The sequence below is a fragment of the Pararge aegeria genome, chromosome 19 (assembly GCF_905163445.1).
Source record: "Pararge aegeria chromosome 19, ilParAegt1.1, whole genome shotgun sequence".
NCBI classification, from domain to species: Eukaryota; Metazoa; Arthropoda; class Insecta; order Lepidoptera; family Nymphalidae; genus Pararge; species Pararge aegeria.
The window spans coordinates 3,946,177-3,970,462 of NC_053198.1; the positions used below are offsets into that span (position 1 = coordinate 3,946,177).

The 24,286-nt window shown below is 34.5% G+C and overlaps 2 protein-coding genes across 8 annotated transcripts; one reads left to right on the forward strand and one right to left on the reverse strand.

Annotated features, from left to right (window-relative positions):
• Positions 1-507: 507 nt before the first annotated feature.
• LOC120632080 (cilia- and flagella-associated protein 36) lies at positions 508-5,381 on the forward strand. Its single transcript, XM_039901858.1, has 7 exons — positions 508-705; positions 2,183-2,259; positions 2,687-2,890; positions 3,175-3,311; positions 3,725-3,911; positions 4,473-4,599; positions 5,221-5,381. Exons 1-7 carry the CDS (start codon positions 597-599, stop codon positions 5,379-5,381), a joined length of 1,002 nt encoding a protein of 333 aa, XP_039757792.1. The 5' UTR covers positions 508-596.
• A 1,078-nt stretch (positions 5,382-6,459) lies between these two features.
• On the reverse strand, positions 6,460-24,164 carry LOC120632282 (serine/threonine-protein phosphatase 4 regulatory subunit 3). 7 transcript variants are annotated; one of them, XM_039902111.1, is made up of 10 exons: positions 24,121-24,164; positions 23,302-23,716; positions 21,564-22,499; positions 20,492-20,684; positions 19,654-19,796; positions 18,900-19,075; positions 18,177-18,367; positions 17,370-17,579; positions 16,650-16,774; positions 6,460-14,619 (listed from the first exon to the last, which is right to left on the reverse strand). In XM_039902111.1, the coding sequence occupies exons 2-10, from the start codon at positions 23,596-23,598 to the stop codon at positions 14,500-14,502; spliced, it is 2,391 nt and encodes a 796-aa protein (XP_039758045.1). In that variant the 5' UTR covers positions 23,599-23,716; positions 24,121-24,164; the 3' UTR covers positions 6,460-14,499. The 7 variants fall into 7 exon arrangements, with proteins under 7 accessions (XP_039758045.1, XP_039758049.1, XP_039758047.1 ...); XM_039902115.1 differs by having other exon boundaries at positions 16,677-16,774; positions 17,370-17,564; positions 24,085-24,151; XM_039902113.1 differs by having other exon boundaries at positions 17,370-17,564; positions 24,085-24,151.
• Between the last annotated feature and the right edge of the window lie 122 nt (positions 24,165-24,286).

Below are 24,286 nucleotides of genomic sequence, written 5' to 3' on the forward strand. Positions count from 1 at the left end.
GCTGCTAATATGAAGTTGGGTGACATGCAAAAAAGCACTGTCTACCCTAAAATTGATATATACCTATCTCGTATAGCAGGAGGATTTTTGTCATTTTATGCAATTTTCCTGCTGTATGCATATCCTGGTAAGAAACTTCGTGCACGCCACTGCCCATAGGTATATCATTTCCGCAAACCTTAGCCGATTATAAACTTGCATCACTGTCTTTACTATTTGTGCAAAATAGTATTTGTGCAGTGTTTTCTGCGTGATGCACGAACATACAGACAGACAGTAAGACACAAAATAAACAGAAGCATGTTTTGGGTTCTAAATCGATATTTAACGCTGGTTTTGTATAGGTACCTACTCATTCAGTAAAATATCTCTTCGTATTAAGTCATCGGTCACTTCAAAACACGGTAACCATAACAACAAAAATACAAATACAGTTTAAATGTCAAGGTAACTAATTACAATTTACAAATAGCGTAAATTTAGTTATTGCGTAGGTGCTTAAAGAGTCAGTATCGTTTAGGTTTGGCTTAGGTTGCCAATCGCAGTGCAGTTAACTGCAGTGCCAACCAATTCAGTGATACTGTACCTACTCTACAATGGAAAACTTAGAAAATAATGCTTGGGTATTCGATTCCCTTGTTGGATTCTTACATGGTCCAGTATGGAATATACCATTGCAAACATTTATTGAAGAGAAATCTTTGCGTAAGTATAACATTTAGTAATATAATTGGCTTCAAGGACACAATTGATTTTTAATTATTCTCGTGTGTAAAATTACTCCAGTCCAAATAATAAACCAATTTCAGAATCATACACCAACATATATTTTGTCGATTACACTAACAATATACTTCCACGATAAACTCATAAAATAATTACTCTTTTACTAATCCTTTCCCTTTTGCACGTCGCAAGGTGGGTATTACTGTCAGGTTACGCACACCGAGTAATTCTCCAACTTAAAATGTAACTTTTTTTATTGTTTATTGCTTTTATAAGTGAATATAAATAGACAAATGTTGAGGAAAAAAACCTTTTTTAACACTCATGATATTTTTAAATCTCTTTTTATTATTTAAACGAATTAAAAAATTGTTTAAAAAAGTTCTGTCTTGGACGTCCGTGTGTCTGTATGTGCGGATCCCGTATCACTTATCGAGTCGGTTTTTTTTTATAGGCTTCAGTATTTTGATAGGAATAGAAGCCTATTACTTTTCAAGGTATGATTAGATGTAGTTTAATTATTATTTAATAAATACTTTAACAAATTTACAAATAATCTCAATTTTATTGTAATGAATGAGATTATGAGGCGTGCACTTTAGGATTTTCCTACTATTTCCTTCTCTCTTTTAAAATATCGCAAAATAATCCCAAACGCCCGCTGTCTCTTCTCGCGCCATCTTTTTTCCCCCTCTTCTTTTTTTTCCCCCACGTCGCTTTAGTCCTTTCAACCTTCGTGGCTTCTTATCAAATATTAATACTCTTCAAATCCCTGACTGTTTTTATCGAACATGGAAGGATTGAAGACTAAGGTATTTTATAATTTAGAGACCCATTTTATTGATAGCTTACAATGGCATTTTACTTTGACCAAAATTCAAGTGATATCGCGGAATATTGTACTATTGCTACAAAAACTATCACTATCTTACCTAGATGTGCAGAAGCAGTAAATACAGTAATTTGTTCATTGAAATATTTATTTCCTTAATATGCTTAATAACTCCTTGGCAATTCTGTCTCATTAGGGTACAAAAGTCCGCTGCTGGACTAAAGGCCTCTTCCAACGAGGGAATTTACCCATAATTACTACTATTCGCAGTAGATGATATTAGTAGCACGGTGGACGTTGCTCGCCGTTCTCCGTTATATCCTTTTCTTTTATTGTCGCCTAGTACGATACCTTACTAAATTGACAGGTCTAATCGTAGTGTTGCCCTTATCACAGCAGGTATTTCCCGTTGTCAAGGATAGCACTGTTTTTATACCTGTCAATTTGGTTAAGAGATGTAATGGACATCAGGCAATTTGGTTAAGAGATGCAATTGGCACCATTATGATATTACATTACAAATAGAACGTTGAAATTAAACCCGCTGAGCCAACGATCTCTTTGTAATGTGTACCAACCTACTACGATCAGCAGATAAAAAGTAATGTTTTCTGTTTGCCTTAGCCTTCGAGCCGTCTGAAAACGGAGATGTTCTAGACCGGCCAGAATATAAAAAGATACATAACGAGTATCGTAACTTGGTAAGCTGCTAAAACACCAAGCTTCTGTTCTTTTAACTATGAATTTGCTTTAGCTAGTAAGTGTAAGATTACGGAGTCGGAAGTCGAGGATATTAATTTGATTTAATTCATTAAAATCGAACACATCTGACAACTATCCATTTAAAACCAGAAAAAATTATTTTAATGCATGATTTCATTATATCTATAATGGTTTGTATTCTCACTGCCATGCTATTCCACAAAGATATATACTCTAAAATAATATGTACATTTTATTCCGCAGGGTGATTACGTATCTCGCGACAGTATATCACTTTATAAAATCACTTTTGGTTATTTATTGTCTGGAAAAGTGACGTTTGACAGCAGTGATTGCAAAATTTACGCCTGTCGGGAGATAAGTACATCTTGCGGGGACGATGACTTGATATTACTAAATCTTTAGGTAGACGTAATGCTGGGTTCCTTCATGGAAGACATTGGCATAACAGCTGATCAGTTCGAAGCAGCATGCCGTTTGTCCGCTACCGACCTCGCAGGTCTACCTGCTTACTTTCACAAACGACTGTTTGAACAAATCTGGGCTGCTAACGATTATGACATGTTCGTCAAAATGATGACCCATAAAAATGTCGAGCTGCAGTTACAGGTAAAGATATCTCTTAGCCTTTTAGAATATTTATTAGTAATATAATTTTATACAAAAAGTATGTAAATGCTCCGTAAAAAGCTATTATATAGTATTTATACGTTTTAACTATAGTAAGTATAGACGTTAAAACTGTCAAATCCTCCAGATAGACGTTAGAATAGATATTCAGCATAGTAAAATATAAGCACGTAGATCCTTGTATTTCCTGTGCTTACCTCAAAACCCTTGAAATGACAGTAGAAACTGGAAATGGTTAACTTGATAAACTTTTTACATTTCAGGCATTAGAGCTGATTGAAAAGCGTTTTGGAACAATGCCTAATCTTTTTACTGCTGATCCTGAGGATTTGGATTCCTCGCAAAGTGACGGTAGTCCCGGTTGGCCGGACAACGATGACGTCATGACGGAGATCAAGAAGTATACAAAATTATTCAGTATTCGTTTTCGTTTAATAACCTATGATATTAATGCGAATATAAATCTCCTAACTTAACTTACACGTATATGAATTAAAAATTAAAATAAACCCCAGCCACTAAATAAGTCACTTTCAATATAGTGTACATTATTCCTTTAGTCAATTAAGAGACATATACTTATTTAAAACTACAAAAAAATTTAATTCGCAGTTGTGTGGCAGCGGCCATCTTGAATCGGTTCATAAAACAGCAAAAAAATCACGCCAGACTGATTCACCTTCTATCACCCGACGTCTAGCTTATATCACCCCGTCGTTTTTGCAAAGGGCAATTCTTTTCTAAATAGAGAAATATGTTTAGAGATTTGTGTAACACAGAATTGGCACCATTATTAATTTAAACAAAAATTAGATTGCAGTATGACGATTTCCCTGTAAAGGACGAAAGCCCAGTTGCCCCAGAGGAAGTTGTAGCTGAAAAACAAACATTGCTGTCCAAATTGCAGCACATCGAGATGAATGAAGAGAAAATAGAAACCAAACTAGACAGTCTGAATCTAAAAGATGAACCAGTCGTGGTATACCCTAAGAAAGTGGAGGTAGATGTTACACTACTTTTATTTTACATTACCTATTTATTAAGTTATTTGTCAAAGTTTATGTAATTCCGGAAAAGCAGAGCTTTCCAGAAATATTTATTATACAAGTAGTCTACCTACCTAGAAATGTATTTCATTTTAGGATCTTATTCTACTTTTGATTTTTAAATGTGCATGCAACGCGGGTTCAGATCATTAAGTCGGATTGACATTACGAAATTAGTGGCAACAATTTCACGGGTAGACCACCGATTTTACTGAAATAATTTTAGGCTACTAATTTCCTTATGTAGAGGTCCAAATTTAGTACTATACTTTTCGACAGGCTTTTTTGTGAAAAAGAAGCATTATTTGTAGAATTGACAATTTTATTTTATTTAGAGATCTGTGCGAATTATGTTGTACCAATAGAAATCTCTAAGCAACTAAAGGTACCTACCGAGTGGACTAAACATGTCGATTTCGCAGTCTTTTGTCAGCAGAATTTTGTATATATACTTTATTGCTTTATTAAGGAAGCAAGCATCATAAAAAATCCTTTTCCTTACCGTTCCATCCTAGGTGAGTGCAGAGGAAATTCAAGCTCGCCAGGAATATTTAAAGCAGCAACGTGACAAACTTCTTGCACTTAAGAAACAAGTCAGAGAGAAGAGGCTAGATGCAGCTCAAAATGACACAGAAGTAGGAGGTAAGTATAATAGCTTGATACTTGATAAACTCATTTGTCGACACTCTTTGTGCTGTACGTCGTGAACGCTGTAGGTAAATATGTTTTCAGTGCCCGGGATCACTAACTTTCTGAATTTATAATTTTAAAATTGTTTCTGGTTTAGTGTGGTGGGCTACAGTTGTGGCTTATTACGGAAGTCTGTGATATACAAAAAAGAAATAGAATGGTAATAAAGCATAGTTTGCGGTAATCCGCGATTTGTGTCGGTACCATGATTTTACTTCTGTAATTTTTCGTTGTAAATCAGCTTAGGTTGCTTCGGTATCAAGAGCGAATTGCGTGGGGACTGGGTAGTGTTTTTTTATACAATCTGTATTGCTACTTTAAAAAATATACTTATCGCTGTACAATAACCACAGACAATAACAATGGTGCCAATTCTGTGATACAACATAAAATAGTGCAAACCCTTTTCATAAGAAACATGGTGAAAAGTTTAGCATTACTTGTAGAACTGCTAATTTAGTTTTGTTTAGTTCAACAGATTGACACCAATAAAGTGGCGCGAAGATATCGTCTATGGTCGTTCATTATTTTTTTTTACATTTTTCACTAACCTCACAATATCTACAATATTAGGAGGAGAAGGTTCTCGTCAATACGCACCAAGACCGAAATCGGCACGAACAGCTCAAGCGGCACTCGCTGGAACCGCTCCTCCACCACCGCCGGATGCAATGCAGCTGAGGAGGGCACTGGCTTCCAAACTGAAGACTGAGGTTGTCGATATTAAGCAATAATACTATCTATTATTAATAATTATTTCTTATTTATAAGATAGGTTAAGTACCTATGTATATTATTTAATTTATTAATAAATATTTTTTTTATTATGGCAACATTTCATTTTATACGAATACTTTTCTTTAACGATAACCTTAAACTAAACAGGTCCTAAAGCGGTTCTATACTTAAGTATTTTTTGGCGAAAGACACTGCTTTTAGATCCGTCAATTATTTATTACAAGACACATTTTAATAATTTTAATTCAAAACACAATCTCTGCTACAACAATGTTTGCTATTTAAAAATGTAACTTCTTGAATTTGCACAAAAGAATTATTCACAGAAACCATACTATTTATATTAAATTGAAGCTCAATATTTGAATTTGCTAGTTTCGCATTTAAGTTATTTTATATCGATCTAGTCGTCAACTTTTCAAGACTAGTCAAACTAGCCAAGTTAAATATTAAGCTTCAATTAATCCTAAATAATCTGCTTTTTATAAATAATTCTTCTGTTCAAATTTAAGAAGTTATATTTTGAAACTAAACTGGACAAATGGTACGTTATTGTACTAAATCTTTCTATTCAGAAATCATACAACCGCCATTCTAATAAATAATAATAATAATAATAATAATAATAACAGGTACGATGGATTTTCTGTATATAAATAAAACGAAGAGCACGTTCAGCTATCGATCCCAGTTATTATCACTAATAACAATAATTGTTAAAACCCACTACCCGCAGCAGCGTGGTAGGTCTATGCTCTTAAACCTCTCTTCGATGAGAACCTTTTACAAAATTCATATTTGATTTATAATAATTAAATATAGCAGTGCAAAATCTTTTGTACACAAATCTCGAAACTAAGCGAAATTGACGGGTCTAAAAATAAAGCTGTGCTTTTCACACTATATCATGTGGAAAAGGATATCACTATTTTTTTATCTGTTTATTACGTTTAGTTTAAGGGCTACATAATTACCTTTAGTACCACCAAGTAACTATTTAATTTGGACTGGGGTATTTTCAAATAAAATAAACACTGTCGTATCGTATTTCCTTATATTTATATTGCTATATTAGCATTATAGTAAGCTTATTTATTTTACACAACTTGCCAATAGGTAAATCTATTTATTTTATTCTGTGTATAAATTAGTTTATGATGGTCATCCACCTAGACAGATAAAAAATAGTTGTTACAGTCTACTTTCATCTAGAAATCCATTTTTTTTTTAATTATTATAATTATTATACGGAAAATTATTTCAAGGAATATAAGATTGGTATAAATCTAATTGACAGCTAGACGCTATTATACACGTGGATGTTTCGACAGATTTCTTTAAAATAATGTATTACCATAAAACGTCTATTTACAATTTTTTCTGACACACCCATACCACGTATGTAATAATAAATTTTAGTCTCGCATATACTGTGCATGGTACATCAATGCTTATTTTATTTTAATTTCAATCGAAATGAATTATAAATAATTGGAAGATCAATATAAAGGAAAATATGGTTCAATTTTTTGGACAGGTATCATAACTGTTTCTCTTTTTTGTTCACTGTTTCTCTTTTTTGTATAAACGTTTGTCCTCTTTTACTAATCAGTATAACTAACAACCTTATTATGTAAGTAAAAAAGTCCAAATTCAAATATTACTGTTCATTTATCGTATAAAACATATTGCATTATATCAGCTTTAATATGTAATAAAACAAAAGTGATACCTGACCAAATATTATGTTAATCACTTCCGTCCACTGTTTAATTTAACATATAAATGATAGTCGTAATCAATACAGAGATCAATATATCTTCGTCAAATATATAAAATTGATATGTATTTCTAGGGCAGATACACATGCTATTTTAATACAAAAAAAAATACAATACAGCATTGTAGCGGTTAGGTCTTCCACAAATAGCCGATGAGTATAAAAAAAATCACACAAATATATCACGTATATTACAGTTAAAATTACACACCAAATAAATTATATGATTTCTAAACATGCATTAGATTTTCAAGCGATCAAAGCTTAGTCCTATGGGAGCGATATACTATGCTACAAAACGCGATGGAATTTGTGAGACAATGATGCATAATCATTCGTACCGAAACGAAATTGACAGGTCTAAAGGTAATGTGAGATCTGTTGCACACAAATCTCTTAACTTAATTGACCAGTCTAAAAATAGTACTATCCTTTAACGTGTACAACACAATATAAGGGCTATTTTTATACCTGTCCATTAAATTTAGTTTTGTATTCAACACAATTTGCACCAGTCTCATCTCTACTCTTTGTGGAAAAGGATAGCATTTCTTTTAGACATGTTATTTTAGCTTCTTTTAGAGATTTTTGTACAACAGTCTTGACACCAACTTGGCACCTTGGCAATTTTTGAAGCCCACCAACCCACAAAGGAGGGTCGGACCTATTTATCCCTTTTCAATAATAGAGAAGGGCTTCTGCCCAGCAGTAGGATATCATAAAAGTCACTATTAAATGACTGAATTTATATGAACATTTTTGGTTATTTCAGCAAGTTCTTTAGGACAGTTAAAGAATGCATATGTGAAATAAAATTGGCAGTTAATTTCCATTATCTATAAAAACAATATCGATACTTAAATGCGATTACGGAGGTGTTCTGAAAAACGATGAAGTTTAGGAATAAAGTTATTTCAAGAAAAACGTTACTGCACAAGTGAAGAAATACCGGTAAACGTTTAAAACTCAAGAGATTACACGATTACACGATTACACACTTCTCAAGCATTCGTATTTATCGAGTATCGGTGCAATATAAGGTCAAGATAGAATGAACGTAATTGTCCTTGTTAAAAGTTTCAAAACAAGGAGTGTTAGATTCATTTTACTATTTTTCATTGTAAATCGCTCACGTAGGAGGCCTTAATAACTACACATTCATGAATAATACAAGAGCAATGTGCATTACATAATGAGTGCTCTGTAAATATATCATCAGTAGGCCTACTATTATATTTTATCAAAGATTTAAAACGTTACGTATTATGCCCTTAGTATGATTTGCACAACACACTACAACGTTAAAGTAAAATGGGCTTAATTTTGGTCGTTTTAGAGCCGAAAATTCTGTGCTTGCAATTTTTACTTTACATAGTATGTTCCGCACTGACTATAGCCGTGTGGACGAATTTGAGCATTGCAGCCAGGTAAATAAGTACCATTTTTATCTGACGTTATAGTGAATTAGACTACAAATCTTACACTAAGGGATACCAAAAAACTCTGTTTTTCTTGTTTAGTGCTTATAGATATAAGATCCCTATTTAGTACAGCCGCGTGTTAAAATTATCGGTCAATATATAAACACGCTCTATTATAATGAGAAATTAGTGGCACACGTGTGGATGTTGTGTAAAGCGATGGCATATCAGACCATTTTAATGGCGACCGTCCAGACAATTGACAACAGAAGACATTGTCGTTTCACTACAGCAAGGCAAACAATATAACATCTCATATCATATCATAGTATGAAAACAAATATCGACGCTATTGCGTTCGAGATTAAAGGACGGAGATTTCAACTGCTCTATTCCATCGCACGCAACGTGCAAAATTAAGACTCATCAGGCAAAGCAATTTCATAATTCACTCGCATAATTCACTATCACTGGAACCATATAAAATTAAATTTAAACTAAAGATATTATTAGGACTAAGATCAAAAGACTGATTATAATTGGCTATGAAAATTGATTTGACATCGCGCGATTAGTTTGCGTTAAAAAGTTAAGAGTGGAAAATTACTTATTTCTACTTTATCTTCCCATGATGAAACGGATACAGTATAATTTTTGTTAGCCCACTCCCAGACAATTGTCTACGCTTCGTTCGAAATTTCGCAAGTAGATGTTCAATTAAAAGCGAATAACGAATTATTGACCGTTAATACGTGGTGTCTAAATGGTCAATAATTCGTTTATTTTGGTGCGCATCGAAATTGCTTTTAGTGCGTAACATTTCTCGCTGTTGAACATTTAGTTATGTATGTAAAATTGTCATCACTTATAAAATGTTCTCAAACAAAATATCTGGTAAAACAATTTCACTTGAATAGCTTTAGCACTACCAGCCAGAAGAGATACATAATGTTAACGATGCGATAAAACGTTAGAGATACCAAATGTCCCTTTCTCCCGCACGCAGTTGACATCAAAGTTTGTTTACATTCCTTATCATGTTGCCGACTGTGCTTGATATGATATTATAGCTGGTCAGATTCTGGCAAATTTTGAGAGGATGCTTGATGAAAGCTTTATGTTTTGAACACGGTTCTGGCATGTTACTAGAGTACACTCAATCCTGCCAACTGGGGGGGGGGATTTTATGTTTTTTTTTTTATTACATTGCAATATTTGTGAAAACGGACATAGACTATGGTACATCACAATCTTCACTGTAGATTCCACCAACTCTTAGAGATGAGTATGAAATTTGCACGCTTCAAAACTAAAATTAACCAAAAATTTCTCATTTCAAGGTCACACTTTATGTACCAGCGATTTACATACTCTGGCATAAAATTGGACTCCATTACGGCTTCAAAAACAAGGTTAATTAGGAGTTCTGACAATAAAAAAATAGTACTCTAAGATCACGAGCGTGTAAATATCATACAATGTTTTATTGTCTCATAGTTGATGTGTCATACCATCTTTCAACTATAAAATTGGTGGAACCTAAACTGGTCCTTGTTTGCGTAGAGAACGACTTGACACCAGCGCATGTCTGAATGGATCGCCATAAACTATGATATAAAAAAGAATCTATAATATTGTTATTTACAGTGTAATAATATTGATAAAACTATGTTAATCTTGTAATAAAATAAACCGTTCTCAATCAGATATCTTTTATCACATACATTACATAAAAAATGCGTAATATAATAAAAGAAACGATGTTCTATCTACTTCAGTATTAAATGAATACTGGGAGCATTTTCATTTGTCGTAACGTTGTCCGCTTAATTACATTGGTCGCTACCCCGCCTGTGCGGAATACCCACGCGCTACGTATACGAATCATCACTATCTGCGGGCATTTTACGTATGCGAAATTTCGACAGAGTTATCAAATAATGAAAATGTACCCACCCCTGGGAAAACCATTATTATTGCAATCCTTCATTTTTCTTCTAATAGTATTCAATTTTAGGTCTATCCAGGACTTACGTATTTTCCATTAATGTTCAATAAACTTGCTCAGAGATGTGAACAGATCATTCATTATGTATTTGTATACATCTCGGTCAGTGCTATCTAATTATCGCCAAATGAACCACGTAAACCAAATCTGATAATATTGATCCAAACAGAGGCATATATGCGTAGCGAATATTGCGGAGAGATAAATACTTGTAAACATTGACGATATCCAGCATTATAATATAACAGAATCATTCTAAAACTGGTAATGCGTAGAATAAACAAATTTTATGCATTGTTTAACGTTAAAAATAACAGTTATAAATCACTTTGAAGTCATTATAATGAAGTCATCATATCTCTGACGTACGTACTTCATTCTTTTGCAAGTGTGAAGTAAAGAATTGAATGTCATAGAATATCAGTACCCACGGTATAAGTTGCAATGTTAACCAATGCGGTGGGGTTTTTAAATTAAAGAACAACACTCCTGGGCGAGCAGTGTAAGACAGTAGTAGAAAAGATGACAGGAATCAGAAACGAGATCTAAGGATAAGCTCTGGACAAAAATTTTAAATTAAATTAAATTAAAGATGACTAAAAAATAGATAAACATATGTGAGACAGGTATAACGTTAGAAGTACATTGGGAATGTCTCTTTAACATAACCAAAAAATAAAATGACGCCATAGCACACACCGATCACACTTGACTACGAGATACTTTCGAGACAAATGAAGTCATGTTGAGATCAGCTTTAGAACAATTCTGTTTTTGTTGTGTCAAACAAGCACATAGTTTAGTATATACATTTAATAATTTATAACTCACGGAGACCGATATTTCTAATAGAATTAAACACAAATCCCATTATCCTGAACCCTTTTGTACTTTTAGTCACTACATTTTAGTGCGAGGTTATTACCTCCGAGGTAAAATACGTAAATATCCTCGAAGTAAAAGTAATACAATTTTTTTAATTTACATCAATGGTAAAAGCGGACTAAGTTGACCTGACTCAAAGTAACGATGGGCTGCAAAAATAATGTTTTTAAGAGAAATTTTCTCAAGAAATACGCTTTATGCTAATTTACGTGCGCGATAGTTCGTTACGCACGCGCATTTGTTTGCAAACAAAAATTGTTGACGACGTAAAAACGAATTCCTAAAATGTGCTTATATAGATAGAATTTTTGGTTTCGCAAAAGAATGTGCTTGCGTGGCATACGCTGGCGCAACAAAAGTAAGCAAAGTTTGCAAACCAAATAATTTCGGTGAGTGCCATCGAGTTCGAATTCAATGATATTAAAGAGCAAACTTCGGGCCGACCAAATAATATGTAAGATGTCATAGTACTTGGTTGACGAACATATTTTAGCCAATCATAAAGCACGGATTTTATGCACGAATCAGCTATATGCTTTTCCATAAATATTATGAACACCAGTCAGATTAAACCGTTTTTAGAGGAGGTAATAACATCTCACAACAGCTAAAAACCGTTAGTGCCCCTAGTATAAGTTAATAAGTTAACATACGAGGCATTGATAATTTTTAAGCTTAGTATAGTGTTGGCAAATTACTTTGATAGTGTCTATGGTCGTCCACACAAAGTGTCATATATACGTTAACTATAACTCTTAAACTCGCGCTAAGCTGGGACCTAACTTACTAAGGCTTCAAACCTGCGTCCGAGATTGCGTGCAAAATTGCGTTTACGTTCAATCAGACAGCGCCGGTCTTATCAACTCTTGTAATATGCCACTCTTCCTTGAAATCATGCCACCGCAGACGAGATTGGACGCTAAAGTTTGACCATTTTTAGGGCATATTTTTCAATCGCCACATGAACTTTACTAAGGAATAATTTTACTAGGAAATCTATAAAATTTATAACTAAAACCGGTAAATGAATGATTGAAAAATCAGCCCTAGGTCACTTTAAAAACTCACACTAGGGATGAATAATCGTAAACTAAACGTTGAAATTATCTCACATTTCTTTTCTATACAAGCGATCGTAAGTCTACTTTTTTCGTCTGATTACAATTATCACTACAGGTGGAGAGGTGGTGAACGATTTGTTTGCAATTGTTGAAGACCGTCAAACATGCACGGGAACAGCTTCGAGGGTTTCAACTGTATAAAACATGGAATGACGTCGGAATAGCAGTTATTCAGTGATTTGTCAAGCTCTGACATTTGTAGCTTGGCATCAGTTAGTGTGACAAAACAATGAATAAAAGTACCAAGTTATTCCACGTTTATATGTAATGCTCAAAATCCTTCTCCTGTGACGGAGAAGACATGTTCCATTGTAGTTCGATTCTAACTTTATTTTAAACTCTGCGCATCGAAACGCAAGTAGTTCCAGAAGTCATAAAATTTGATTCGTACCATGCCATTGACATTAATAGACTGAGGATGGTAATAATGAAGAAATTGTATGTATTGACGGCCTGTAAAATAATGTAGCTTTCCAAGTTTATGCTTATGCAAGTCTGTGACTGTCGCTATGGGTACACCAACTTTGTCCAAGTATAAACGAATATGCTGGACGTTCGAGATGATGAACTTATAGCACTAAATGTCAAGAAATCGCATTTGCAAATGCGCTTCTAACAAACCTTTCACCAGCTCTCAGACCATAATACACTAAAATAACATATAAAACCTCTTCAAACACTACAAGTGAAATCGAGTCACTTTATTTGTATTTACATTTTATAGTGGCCGTAACAAACTTAAGGCGCTGCGCAAACGTGTAGTAGACACTTTTAGACACGGTTGCGTATATAGTATGTATTCAATGCTTCATACGCAGAAACCGCCCATAGGATCAGTATAGAGTACAGGATTTGGTTTCCTATTTAGGTTACACCAGTTTCGAAACAAATAAATTTAAGAACTCTATATCAAACAGCTTGGGAAAACTTAAACATAACATTTGTTTGTGAATGGGGGCCAGTTACAGTGACCAGACACTGCATTCTATTTCCTGTGTACTAATCCCATATCGGTGAAAAAATGTGACTAGGTTTGCGCATCCCCTTAAAACTATGTCCCTGCAATCAGCAGTCGAACTAACCAATACGAGACTGTAATATAATATAAACTCTAAATCTAATTTTGTGTCCTTTTTCTGGGCTATTATATTTACCGGCGCACGGAAGATGGAGTACCCAAAAACCAATGCAGCCTAGCCTAGCCACCACTCTAGCCATATTATATCATACAATATGGAGTATTCCTTGAATAAGTTTTATTTTGTCTGTCCCATTTCAGAAGTGGGATGGTCACGCTAGGTGCGTTTGATTTTGTAACGCAAAGCATTTCATTGTTTCTTTACATACGATAAATAAACAATTAATACGACTATCGCAATGCTAGAAAGTCTGCTCCTAGACGATTGTTACCAATAATGTACAGTACCAAAATTCTCAGTTACGATGAGATGGTAACTTTGTGTTTTGACTTAATCAGTTTCTTTTATACTACATATTAAACAGTAAACTTACTGTCCTTTCCTTTGAACTCACCTCTGTTAAATCTGCTACAAGATGGCTACCAAAAAAAGGTACATATGTACATAATTCAGAATATTTAGACATCAGAAGTGGGATAGTCATTTCAAGCCAATCTAAAGCCTCCTTAATTTGATCTTATATTATCCCGTACAGATTTTAACCATCCCTTTAGGTTTTAATTCATAAAATTAACTTCCGCGACGCTACTAAATCTGCTCCTAGACGATGGATACCAAAAAATATAATATGTACTACAAGGACATTCACGTCCGTTCTCTCGGTAATAAATAGTATGTAATCTCACGGCACTCCTCTGCACAGTGGGGCGAGACTGTGGGTTATATTCCTTGAAACGTTCAGGGGTGGAATGGTCTGACACTACGCGAGGCGCGGTCGTTTCGCGTCGCGCTCTTCCGTCGAACTGGAGCTGCTAGGGTTGCCACTAGACGCGCCACCCTCTTCTTCTTCATCTGAATCGCCGTCGTAGTCAACCAGACCCTGCATATTTATAATATAGTGTTAGCTTATATTGATTTTAAATGGATATTTATCTTACAAATATTCTTGACTAGATCTTGCCAAAAGCTTTCGTCCATGTGTCCAATGTAATGCATAACCCTTTATAAATGAGAAAAGTTTCTGCGTGAACGTGGGCGAATTTAAAGACAAGAGACTGGCTTGTGGATTATTCTAAGGAAATATCTAAAATCTGTAGGTATTTATGTAAATGTAAACAATTTAAAAGAACAAAATTTATTTATTTCAAGAATGAGCGTTTTGAATAGTCAATTTGGTGTTTGCAGTAACTTAACCACCGGTTTTTAAAGATCGATTCTACCGAGAAGCTGGCAAAAACTCAGCAGTTGCTCTTTTTCAACATCAACACTATATACAATGTAACAAATTTTATTATTCTATCTAGTGAAAGCACAGCCCCGATGACTCATGTTTTTCATCATTGCATATAGAAGTCTAAGTCAAAGTCAAACATTTCTTTATTCTGATAGACACATATATGGCACTTTTGATGCGTACATTACATGTAAAATATAACATAGAAGTGAGTTGATGGCGAAAACTAAATTCGTCAACTTAAAACGAAAGAAGAGTAAATTGCATTTCCAGTGTGCTTACTACCATCATTGGCAGCAGTATTCTTTTAAAAGTACAGATTTTTATGACATAATTTGAGGTACTTAAAATAAGAATGTACTTTAGTCCCAAATGTGTCAACAATGTTAATATAATACTGCTTTAAGCAGTACCGATGACGGCAGTGCAGTGTGGTGATGGCAGTTTAGAAAACTGTTGTCACCACCCCTGCTCTTCACGCAGGTGTCGTACGAGCCGTCTAAAGGTGGAAAATCAGCAGCGAGCGTTCTCTATGCCAAAACTATTATCTACTGCGATTACAAACCCGTCTGCCCAACGTGATCATGGGCTAACCCTCCTGTTAGGAAAGGCTTGAGAATCAGTTTATATGAGGCCAATACAAAGGCATCATTGATTTCGGAACGGCCGCCAGTGACCAATTTATGAGATCTGGTATAAAGGTGTCTTTTATCTTATTTTATAATCTGGGTGCGGATATCTGAGCTCAACGCATTTATCAGTATACACAATGTGAATGACACGTGTAAGCACAACTCGATGGCAAAAAACGCGTCAAGAGCTTTGACTACTGATAAATGTGTTGCGTGCGGCTCCCCGGCAGTCTGCGACCAGCTTATAGTGTCTGGTATGAAGGTGTATTTTATCTTATTGAATAATCTGGGCGCGGATACATGAGCTTGACGCATTTATCAATATACACAATGTGAATGACACGAGTAAGCATAATTCGATGGCAAAAAACGCGTCAAGAGCTTTGACTACTGATAAATGTGTTGCGTGCGGCTCGCCCGGCAGTCTGCGACCAGCTTATAGTGTCTGGTATGAAGGTGTATTTTATCTTATTGAATAATCTGGGCGCGGATACATGAGCTTGACGCATTTATCAATATACACAATGTGAATGACACGAGTAAGCATAATTCGATGGCAAAAAACGCGTCAAGAGCTTTGACTACTGATAAATGTGTTGCGTGCGGCTCGCCCGGCAGTCTGCGACCAGCTTATAGTGTCTGGTATGAAGGTGTATTTTATCTTATTGAATAATCTGGGCGCGGATACATGAGCTTGACGCATTTATCAATATACACAATGTGAATGACACGAGTAAGTTCGACTCGATGGCAAAAAACGCGTCAAGAGCTTTAAGTACTGATAAATGTGTTGTGTGCGGCTCGCCCGGTAGTCTGCGACCAGCTTATAGTGTCTCGCATGAAGGTGTATTTTATCTTATTGAATAATCTGGGCGCGGATACCTGAGCTCGACGCATTTATCAGTATACAGTAAATGACGGCAGTAAACACGACTCGATGGCATTAAACGCGCCAAGGGTTTTTCAATACTGATAAATGTGTTGTGTGCGGCTCGCACGGCAATCTGCGACCAACTTATAGTCTGATATTAAGGTATGGTTTACCTTATTCAGTAATCTGGGCGCGGATACCTGAGCGTCGGTGTGCGGCGGTTTGGCCGCGCCCAGCAGCACGCGTGGGCCGTTAGCACTCTCGGTGCTAGAGCACACCTTCTTTTCCACTATTTTGCCTGGAAAATAAAAAACACATGCTAGATAAATTAAAAGTTCAAAAGCCTGACTAAAGAGAAATTTAAAGGCCACGTTTTAAAATTATTTTATAACAATGTTTTTAAAAAGGCATAGTCGGTGGCCGCCATGTTGTTGATCATAGGGTGGCTTTCCGATACTGCTTAATGTGATTATATAAAACCACCGATATATATTTTTTTATGTCCTTTATGGCATACAGCCATAGAAATCTGTACAAATTACCAAACAGTCTGCTGTTTTGTACTGTTAGAGCGTTTGAACTACGCAACGTATTTTAATACAGTTTTCAGCAATACATAGTGATTGGGGATTTAAGAGGAAGGATTATTTATATGTTGTAAACATGCATGAGATAGTATACGAAAGCAAATAAATTCAAATGTAATGTGATTTCGTAACAAACATACTTTTATCCCATCCCGACCCATCTACCGATCGGACGGAATAGAGCGAAACTGTGTTCACGCACAAACTTGTGCACAATAATATCAGCCGCCTAGTTTGAAAAATTCTCTGGAGATTGACCGCCGTGGCTGAAATAGGTCAGAAAACTGTGAACTGTGTAATATTTACCGATAGCGTCTAGCGCGTGATGCGTGTGCGTGTGAGTGTGTGGCTGCGCGGAGTCCAGCGGCGCTTCGTCCTCTAACTCGTCATCATCGTTGAACCACATCTCCTCTTCCTCATCAGGTTGCCGTGCTTCCCGTCTGTAGCGCGTGCGCAGCAGCGATGGCACTACCGCTTCCGTTACTGCCACGCTGCCACTCACTGGAACATTGTATTCTGGAATTCATCTCTACGGTCTTAGAATCCAGCAATACTATAATTATAAATGCAAAAATTAGTCTGTATATTTGTTTGCGCCTATCTTCAACTGACTGCATCACTGCAATTACCCGATACTTTTTAAAAATACGGCCATTATCAACAATCACTATATTAGGATGTTGAATTTGATATTGGCAAAGCATTGATAGCCTGGTGGTGTTCGCTCCCGAGCATGCACCTATATTTTTTGAGTTATGAGCGTTTTTAAATATCGTTTGCTTTAACAGTTAAGGAAAACATCACGACGAAACCTACACACCTGAGAGTTATCAAAGAAATCGGGCTCGACGAAATTTTGCATTGTGATCGCTGGCATCTTGAAGATAGGACAGAACTTTTTATTCCAGGAAAATTAAATCCCAGCAAGATTTAAAAAGTAGAAACAAAAACAAATTTCAAAAGAAACAAAAATAGGACCAAGTTATGATTGAAGGCAAGTTCATCATATTTAATAAATATGTTTAGAAGTTGGAAGCTTAATCAATTCAAATTTTAAATCAATTATCTTTCTCAAAAAATCGTTAAAAATAAGTATTATAAAGTTGAACTCACCTCTCTCCCTTTCTTTTAATTTGTCCTGATGCTGTTCATATCGCGTCTTTAAAGCCTTAAACGTTTGTACATATTCAACATCCTCTAAGATCTTGCCATAGTTTTCCACAACATGCGAACACAGCGATTTGATATCCTCCAACTTTATAAACTCAAATAACTCTAGTATGGCAGAATCTAATAAATTATACCTGAAAATAATTAAATTATTTTAGATTTCATGAGATTAATAATATAAATAAAGACTAAAGAAGTTGTCTCTAGTGGAATCTGATAACAACTCCATAGAACTAACTCTAGAAAACGAAGAGAAGTGATAAGTAAACAGATTTACTACAAAATCACGTTACGTCATGTAAACGCATAAATTTAACACAATTTTAAATTCTCTTTTGAGTTTTCAGTCACGAATAAATGTTGCATAAAGTCAGAATAGTTGGAATAGTATTTCATGCGCAATGCATGAACTACTATTGCAACTTTCATATAAATATATAAATTCATTCATTCATGCATCTGATATTTGAAGGGTGCTATCAGGTGAAGTGTGTGAAGTGTTGAAGTGAAATAAACTGCATAGCTATTACGTAATTTATTTGTTTTAATTGTCTCCAAAATACTTCAAAATTCTTTTTCTTTGTTTCATTTCATTTTTTTTTTTAATGTGTGGATTGGATCCTTCTCTTTAGAATTAGAATAGAATTTAAAAAAACAAGTACCTACCTGCCATTATTTCTAAGGAAAGCGTCAATGACTGGTGCGAATAGATTTCCCTTTATAATGTATCGGTTGTAATATTCATCTTTTAGTGCAATTATTTTCCTCATAAACCTTAGTGCGCCGAGGACTAAAAATGTGTGGGTCGATCTCATAAGCACAAGTATGCGACGCAGGAGGTCCTGGAATTAGAGTAAGTAGGTTTAACATAAAGGGATACTCATCTTGTGGATATGTGTGATATCTATACTATAATATTATAAATGCGATAGTATACGCGTGATTTTCTTTATTTATTTATTTATACACATTTTTTGTACACCACAAAAAGGCAGCCTTATCGCTTAGTAGAAATCTCTTTCAGGCATGATATCCATACTAAAATATTATAAATGTGATAGAGTTTGTTACCAATGTTTGCTTCAATCACTTAATAAACAAATAAGTTAAATATACTATGACAATACACACATTGCCATCTAGCCGCAAAGTAAGCGTAGCTTGTGATATAGATACCACCTCAAGTCGCATATTCTCTGAATAGGACATTTGTTATTGCACCAAATTAATATATATTTTTTTTTTAATTATAATTATTGAAATACTTTAATTCATTGCAAAGACAAATAACTAGCAACACACCTAAGCTGAAGCTGCATACTGCAGGTAACATCTGTTGCTAAAATTTGTGAAATGTATTAGCTACATAATCCAGAACTGAAACTGCATGTTTTTAGATGTTAGTAAAACTGCTGCTTACCTTATTTAATATGCACGTTTTGATATGATAAGTGTGATGTTCTACACAGAATGATAGTAGTTCGAGCACCAGGCCCAAAAGCTGTACTGTGTGATAGTCCTCTTTTAATGGCTTTTCCCCACTTGTGTTCTCAAGTAATGGTGCTAAAACATAAATTACAATCAGTAATTAGAGTTTCAAGTATAAGTTGACTTGATAAGTTAACACTTCTTGATAAGTATTCACTTTTACTATCCAACTCTCTCGTTACATGAAGTTTACCCGCTTTTGAACAAATTGGATGTAGTGTAGGACAATTTGGATTTGTTCAAAAGCGGGTTGTTTTGTTTTGTTATATACATAATAAATATAATATACTACGACAATACACACATCGCCATCTATTCCCAAAGTAAGCGTAGCTTGTGGGGTACTAAGATAACTGATGAATATTTTTGATGAATAATATACATAAATACTTATAATATATAGAAAAACACCCAGACACTGAAAAACATTCATGTTCATTACACAAATATTATCCAGGGAATGGGAATCGAACCCACGGCCGGCACGACACTCAGAAAGCAGGGTCGCTGCCCACTGCGCCAATCTTCCGTCAGATACAATGTAGTAAGTATGTATAACACTTTACGAAAATATAGGCGAGAATATTGTAGAGAATTTTGAAGAGAATAGAATATATTTATTTACAAGAACAACAAAAACAGACTTACATACAGAGTAACTTATAATTAAGTTAATACTATTTAACTTATAGAATGCTGCGCATTGAAGCACACTAATTTCGAAAAATTATAACATTTGATTGATACTAATAGTACAGGCTTATACATACCTATAAGCGTCTGTATGCTATGTTTGTAGAAGAAATTAAGGAAGTCTGCCTTTTCACTCTTATTTACTGATGCGAGCATACTTTCTGGATCAAGTAAGATACGTAGGACACCCATTAGCTGTACTGCACCACCCAGCTCAGGGTCCTGATCCCTAAGCATCTGTTCTATCACAATATTTAATAACATTTGTTCCTGAAAAAGACAAATAAGAAAATGTACTTTTATAAATAAGTAGCACATAGACTACCTACTTGTAATTTGTATAAAGGGCCCCATATGTACTACGAACAACACTTTGTTCAATATTATTTTCATAATGTAACTGCAATTACACCCTTACTATTTGTAATCAACAAATTATGCCCAATAATGAATTTAAATAATCAGTAACTGTTTTATACAGACTGAGGAGTGCAGATGGTAGACCCATCTTTGTAAAAAGTGGTCATAAGGAAAAAGGTAGCATGAATATATTTAATCATCAATCTGAATATTTTGGATTAGATTGATAACTAACATAGGGCAAAAGATGAGCCATGATGATAATTTTGTGTGGTAATTAATATTCACATGATAATATGTTAAAGGACATTTGTTGCTGGATTAAAGATTGCATGAGTTTACTTATGATTTCCATGTCATCTTCAAGTAATAAAGTTATTAATATTGATTAAAATTTTATTAACTGAAATGAAAATGCACAGTGCACATGCAAACAGCATTCACATTTTATTAAATACTAGTTCTCCAGTAATATGTGACATTTTGGACTTTTTAAAATCTACTTACTTACTCTGGTAGTTTTGTACAACATGGTATATCTGTACAACTGGTGACTAAGACCAATACCATTATTTCAGACTGAAATCTTATTGTTAGTGATATGTAATAAGTTTATTTCAAAATAAAAAAGCTTTCTAATTGTGAAAGAATTTATAAAAAAATATGCAGTAGTTTGAAGATGGTGATGAAACAAACAAATCTATGGCTGCGTGCATTTACATTACAAGACAAGCAAACCTACGGTCTTGCATCAAGAGAACTTTAGTAAAATATAAGAAATGTACTAACCTCTTCTGTATTGTTAGCCTGTTGTAATGTATAGTCTCTGACAACAGATGGTGAAAACTCAACTATGTACGTCAAAATATCTATAGATGCAGTCTTGGTTTTCTGATCATCTATGCTTAGTGTTATCTCTAAAGCTGGCAGGATCCTCAGTGAAACTAGTGTCTTGTAAAAAGCATCTTTATCTTGTGGTTGCAGATTTTGTGAAAAATTACAAAACTCTTTTAAAAATAGAACCAAATCTCGCCTCTTAGTGTCTCCGGTTTTTTCGTCCATAAGCATTTTGAATAGATCTGTTAGAAATTTCTCATCCTCCTCTATAAGTTTCACTATTTCTACTTTATTAAAAAATATAAAACTGGACAATGTGCTTAGGAGATTGTCCTCGAAAACTGTGGGGGTCGGTAAAACAATCTCTTGTATATATTGTACTCTGTATGTCTGATGTATTTTTGCTAGCAAATCTTTATTCTTTATAGGAATGGCCTCTCTGAATTTTGCTAGCTCCCTAAGGTACTCTCTGTGCTTTTTGGGCTGTGGTAAACTGGGGTCATACTCTAAACAACCAACAACATCAAATATTGTGTCATCCGCAAACATTGTGTCAAAAAGAGTGTTTTTGTTCAAGAGGAATATACTTTTAAATATCTCATAGAGATGATGTAAACCCTCAACATTTTCAACATCCTCACACATATGGAAGAGGTTAAGCAGTTTCTTTATATAGTGCTGGGTCTCTAGGGCTGCGGCTAGCTTGTCTTTCCTGTTTGGTGAGACAAGACAGCTGTTCACTAGTTCACTTATGTCCTCTAATCTTCCCATTTCACATGCTGGTAGTTCCACAGGCTGAACACTATCTGACATCTCATCAAAGCGTTCATCTTCAGACTCCTCAACTATATCTTGTGTTATTTCAACTGATGGATCTTTGCCTTGTACCTATTACAAAAAAGCAGCTCATATAGCATGTTGCATAGATTATGTAATGTTTCAAATTAAGTTTTATTAGATAAAGAATTCTACTGCTGTTCTCCTTTCAGTCCAGTATCTGAAAGGAGAAAGCACCCTAATATTCCTCATTGTGAAGGATGAGGACTGTTAGTTTCTTTTATCTTAGGTTCATTAGCTGATGCCTGCGACTATAATTCAATGTGGATAACTAAAACAATTACCCAGATTAAAAATAACCTGTAAGCAATTTGGAAAATTTAAATTGCAGTGCTGAATTTTATAAAAAAATCAAATTTTGTATTTATGAAATATTTTAATTATTTGTACACCAAAGTAACATAATAACATGCTTTTAGATGAAATAAAAACACTAACTGTGTACAAGTTTCAATCCCCATTTTGCTTCTCTTTAAGGAATATGATCATCAAATTTCAGGGCCCTTTCTCAAGCTTTTCTTCTAAACCTTACTTATGTTTAGGGTACTTATATTGAGAATTAATTTTAAGCGGCCCACCCATTCATTTGGCTTTAACAGCAACATCAGAAATGTCAGCAAAATCAGAGATGTATGTTGTTATTAACTTTTATTTCAGCTGATATTCAATTTTAAATTGGAAGCAACACTTTCCACTAAAAAATCTTAGATGTATAAAAGGTTCTATTTATTCATAAATAAAAAGAAACAATACAAATGTACAGTAATTCATAACTTTGTTACAGACCTAAGTTAAAATGCAATTATTATTTAACCACACCAATTATTAAAAATATTAATAAAAAAAATATTACCTGACATATTTTCTCCCATATCTCATCGCAGCCAGCTTTTTCTTGAAAACTTAATGCTAAGTCAAAATTGTCACCCTCAGACCATACTATCAAAGTGTCCTGCTGTTTTTGGTAGGCTGTGTCAGGCTGTATCTTACTTTCCAGCAAGAGTGTACCATCAGACTCTGCCCTGACCAGCAATGATGTTCCTTTTAGCCTTTCCACATAGCATGACGACACATGGCCCGTTCCTCTGTCATCCCACTGTCGGTCTGCGTTCAGAGCGTAAAGTTTGACTCTTCGTCTTGTATCTGTCATGTTAGCCAACGCAATTGTTAATGTATACTCAAAAAATCAATCAGATTTTCGGGCGCTTATCCTATGCACCGGCTTATTTGTTTATATCACTCCCATTTGTATTAAAACTTATACACTTCTGCAACAATACATCATATATTATTAAAAATAATAAATCTCGCCACTCAAAATAATCACCATAGGCCCTTTTAATTACTGTAATTAGAACTGGTAGATGCCTTACTTCTCGCATCCATCAAATCCATCAATGAATTTAGAAATACACTGCTATTTTACTTTACTCACTCATTAATTCGGTGTGGAACAGTTCATTATTATTAAAATTATTTTTTTAAATGACAATGGATCGCTAAATTATCGGAAATCACAAACAAAACAATACAATCTGTAAGCCTTTCACTACACTTTATAAACTTATTTAAATACACAATGTTGAACGTAAATAACACCCTCATGGTAAAAACTTTCTAAAAACAAGATATTTACCGGATTACACATTATAGAATCGTCAAATTGACGTACCTTCAAAATATTAAAACATCAGATAACGCCATATTGGATTCACAACAACGCTTCGAATAAGGGGGTTCTCAAATCAAATTTTAGTACATAAAAGCGGTAAATTTAAACATTCGTACTTTGCGAATTATGTTTCGTCATATCTTTTTATTGATTAAGCTTTAGAAAA

Bases quoted from the DNA above. Each gene is read 5' to 3' on its own strand.
- LOC120632080 (XM_039901858.1), top strand. From the start codon at position 597: ATGGAAAACTTAGAAAATAATGCTTGGGTATTCGATTCCCTTGTTGGA. The intron at 2,260-2,686 runs GTAAGCTGCTAA...CTAAATCTTTAG, and splicing joins ATAACGAGTATCGTAACTTG to GTAGACGTAATGCTGGGTTC. The intron at 3,912-4,472 runs GTAGATGTTACA...GTTCCATCCTAG, and splicing joins TATACCCTAAGAAAGTGGAG to GTGAGTGCAGAGGAAATTCA.
- LOC120632282 (XM_039902111.1), bottom strand. From the start codon at position 23,598: ATGACAGATACAAGACGAAGAGTCAAACTTTACGCTCTGAACGCAGAC. The intron at 22,500-23,301 runs GTAATATTTTTT...TTTTTGTAATAG, and splicing joins TATGGGAGAAAATATGTCAG to GTACAAGGCAAAGATCCATC. The intron at 20,685-21,563 runs GTTAGTACATTT...TGTCTTTTTCAG, and splicing joins AGGCTAACAATACAGAAGAG to GAACAAATGTTATTAAATAT.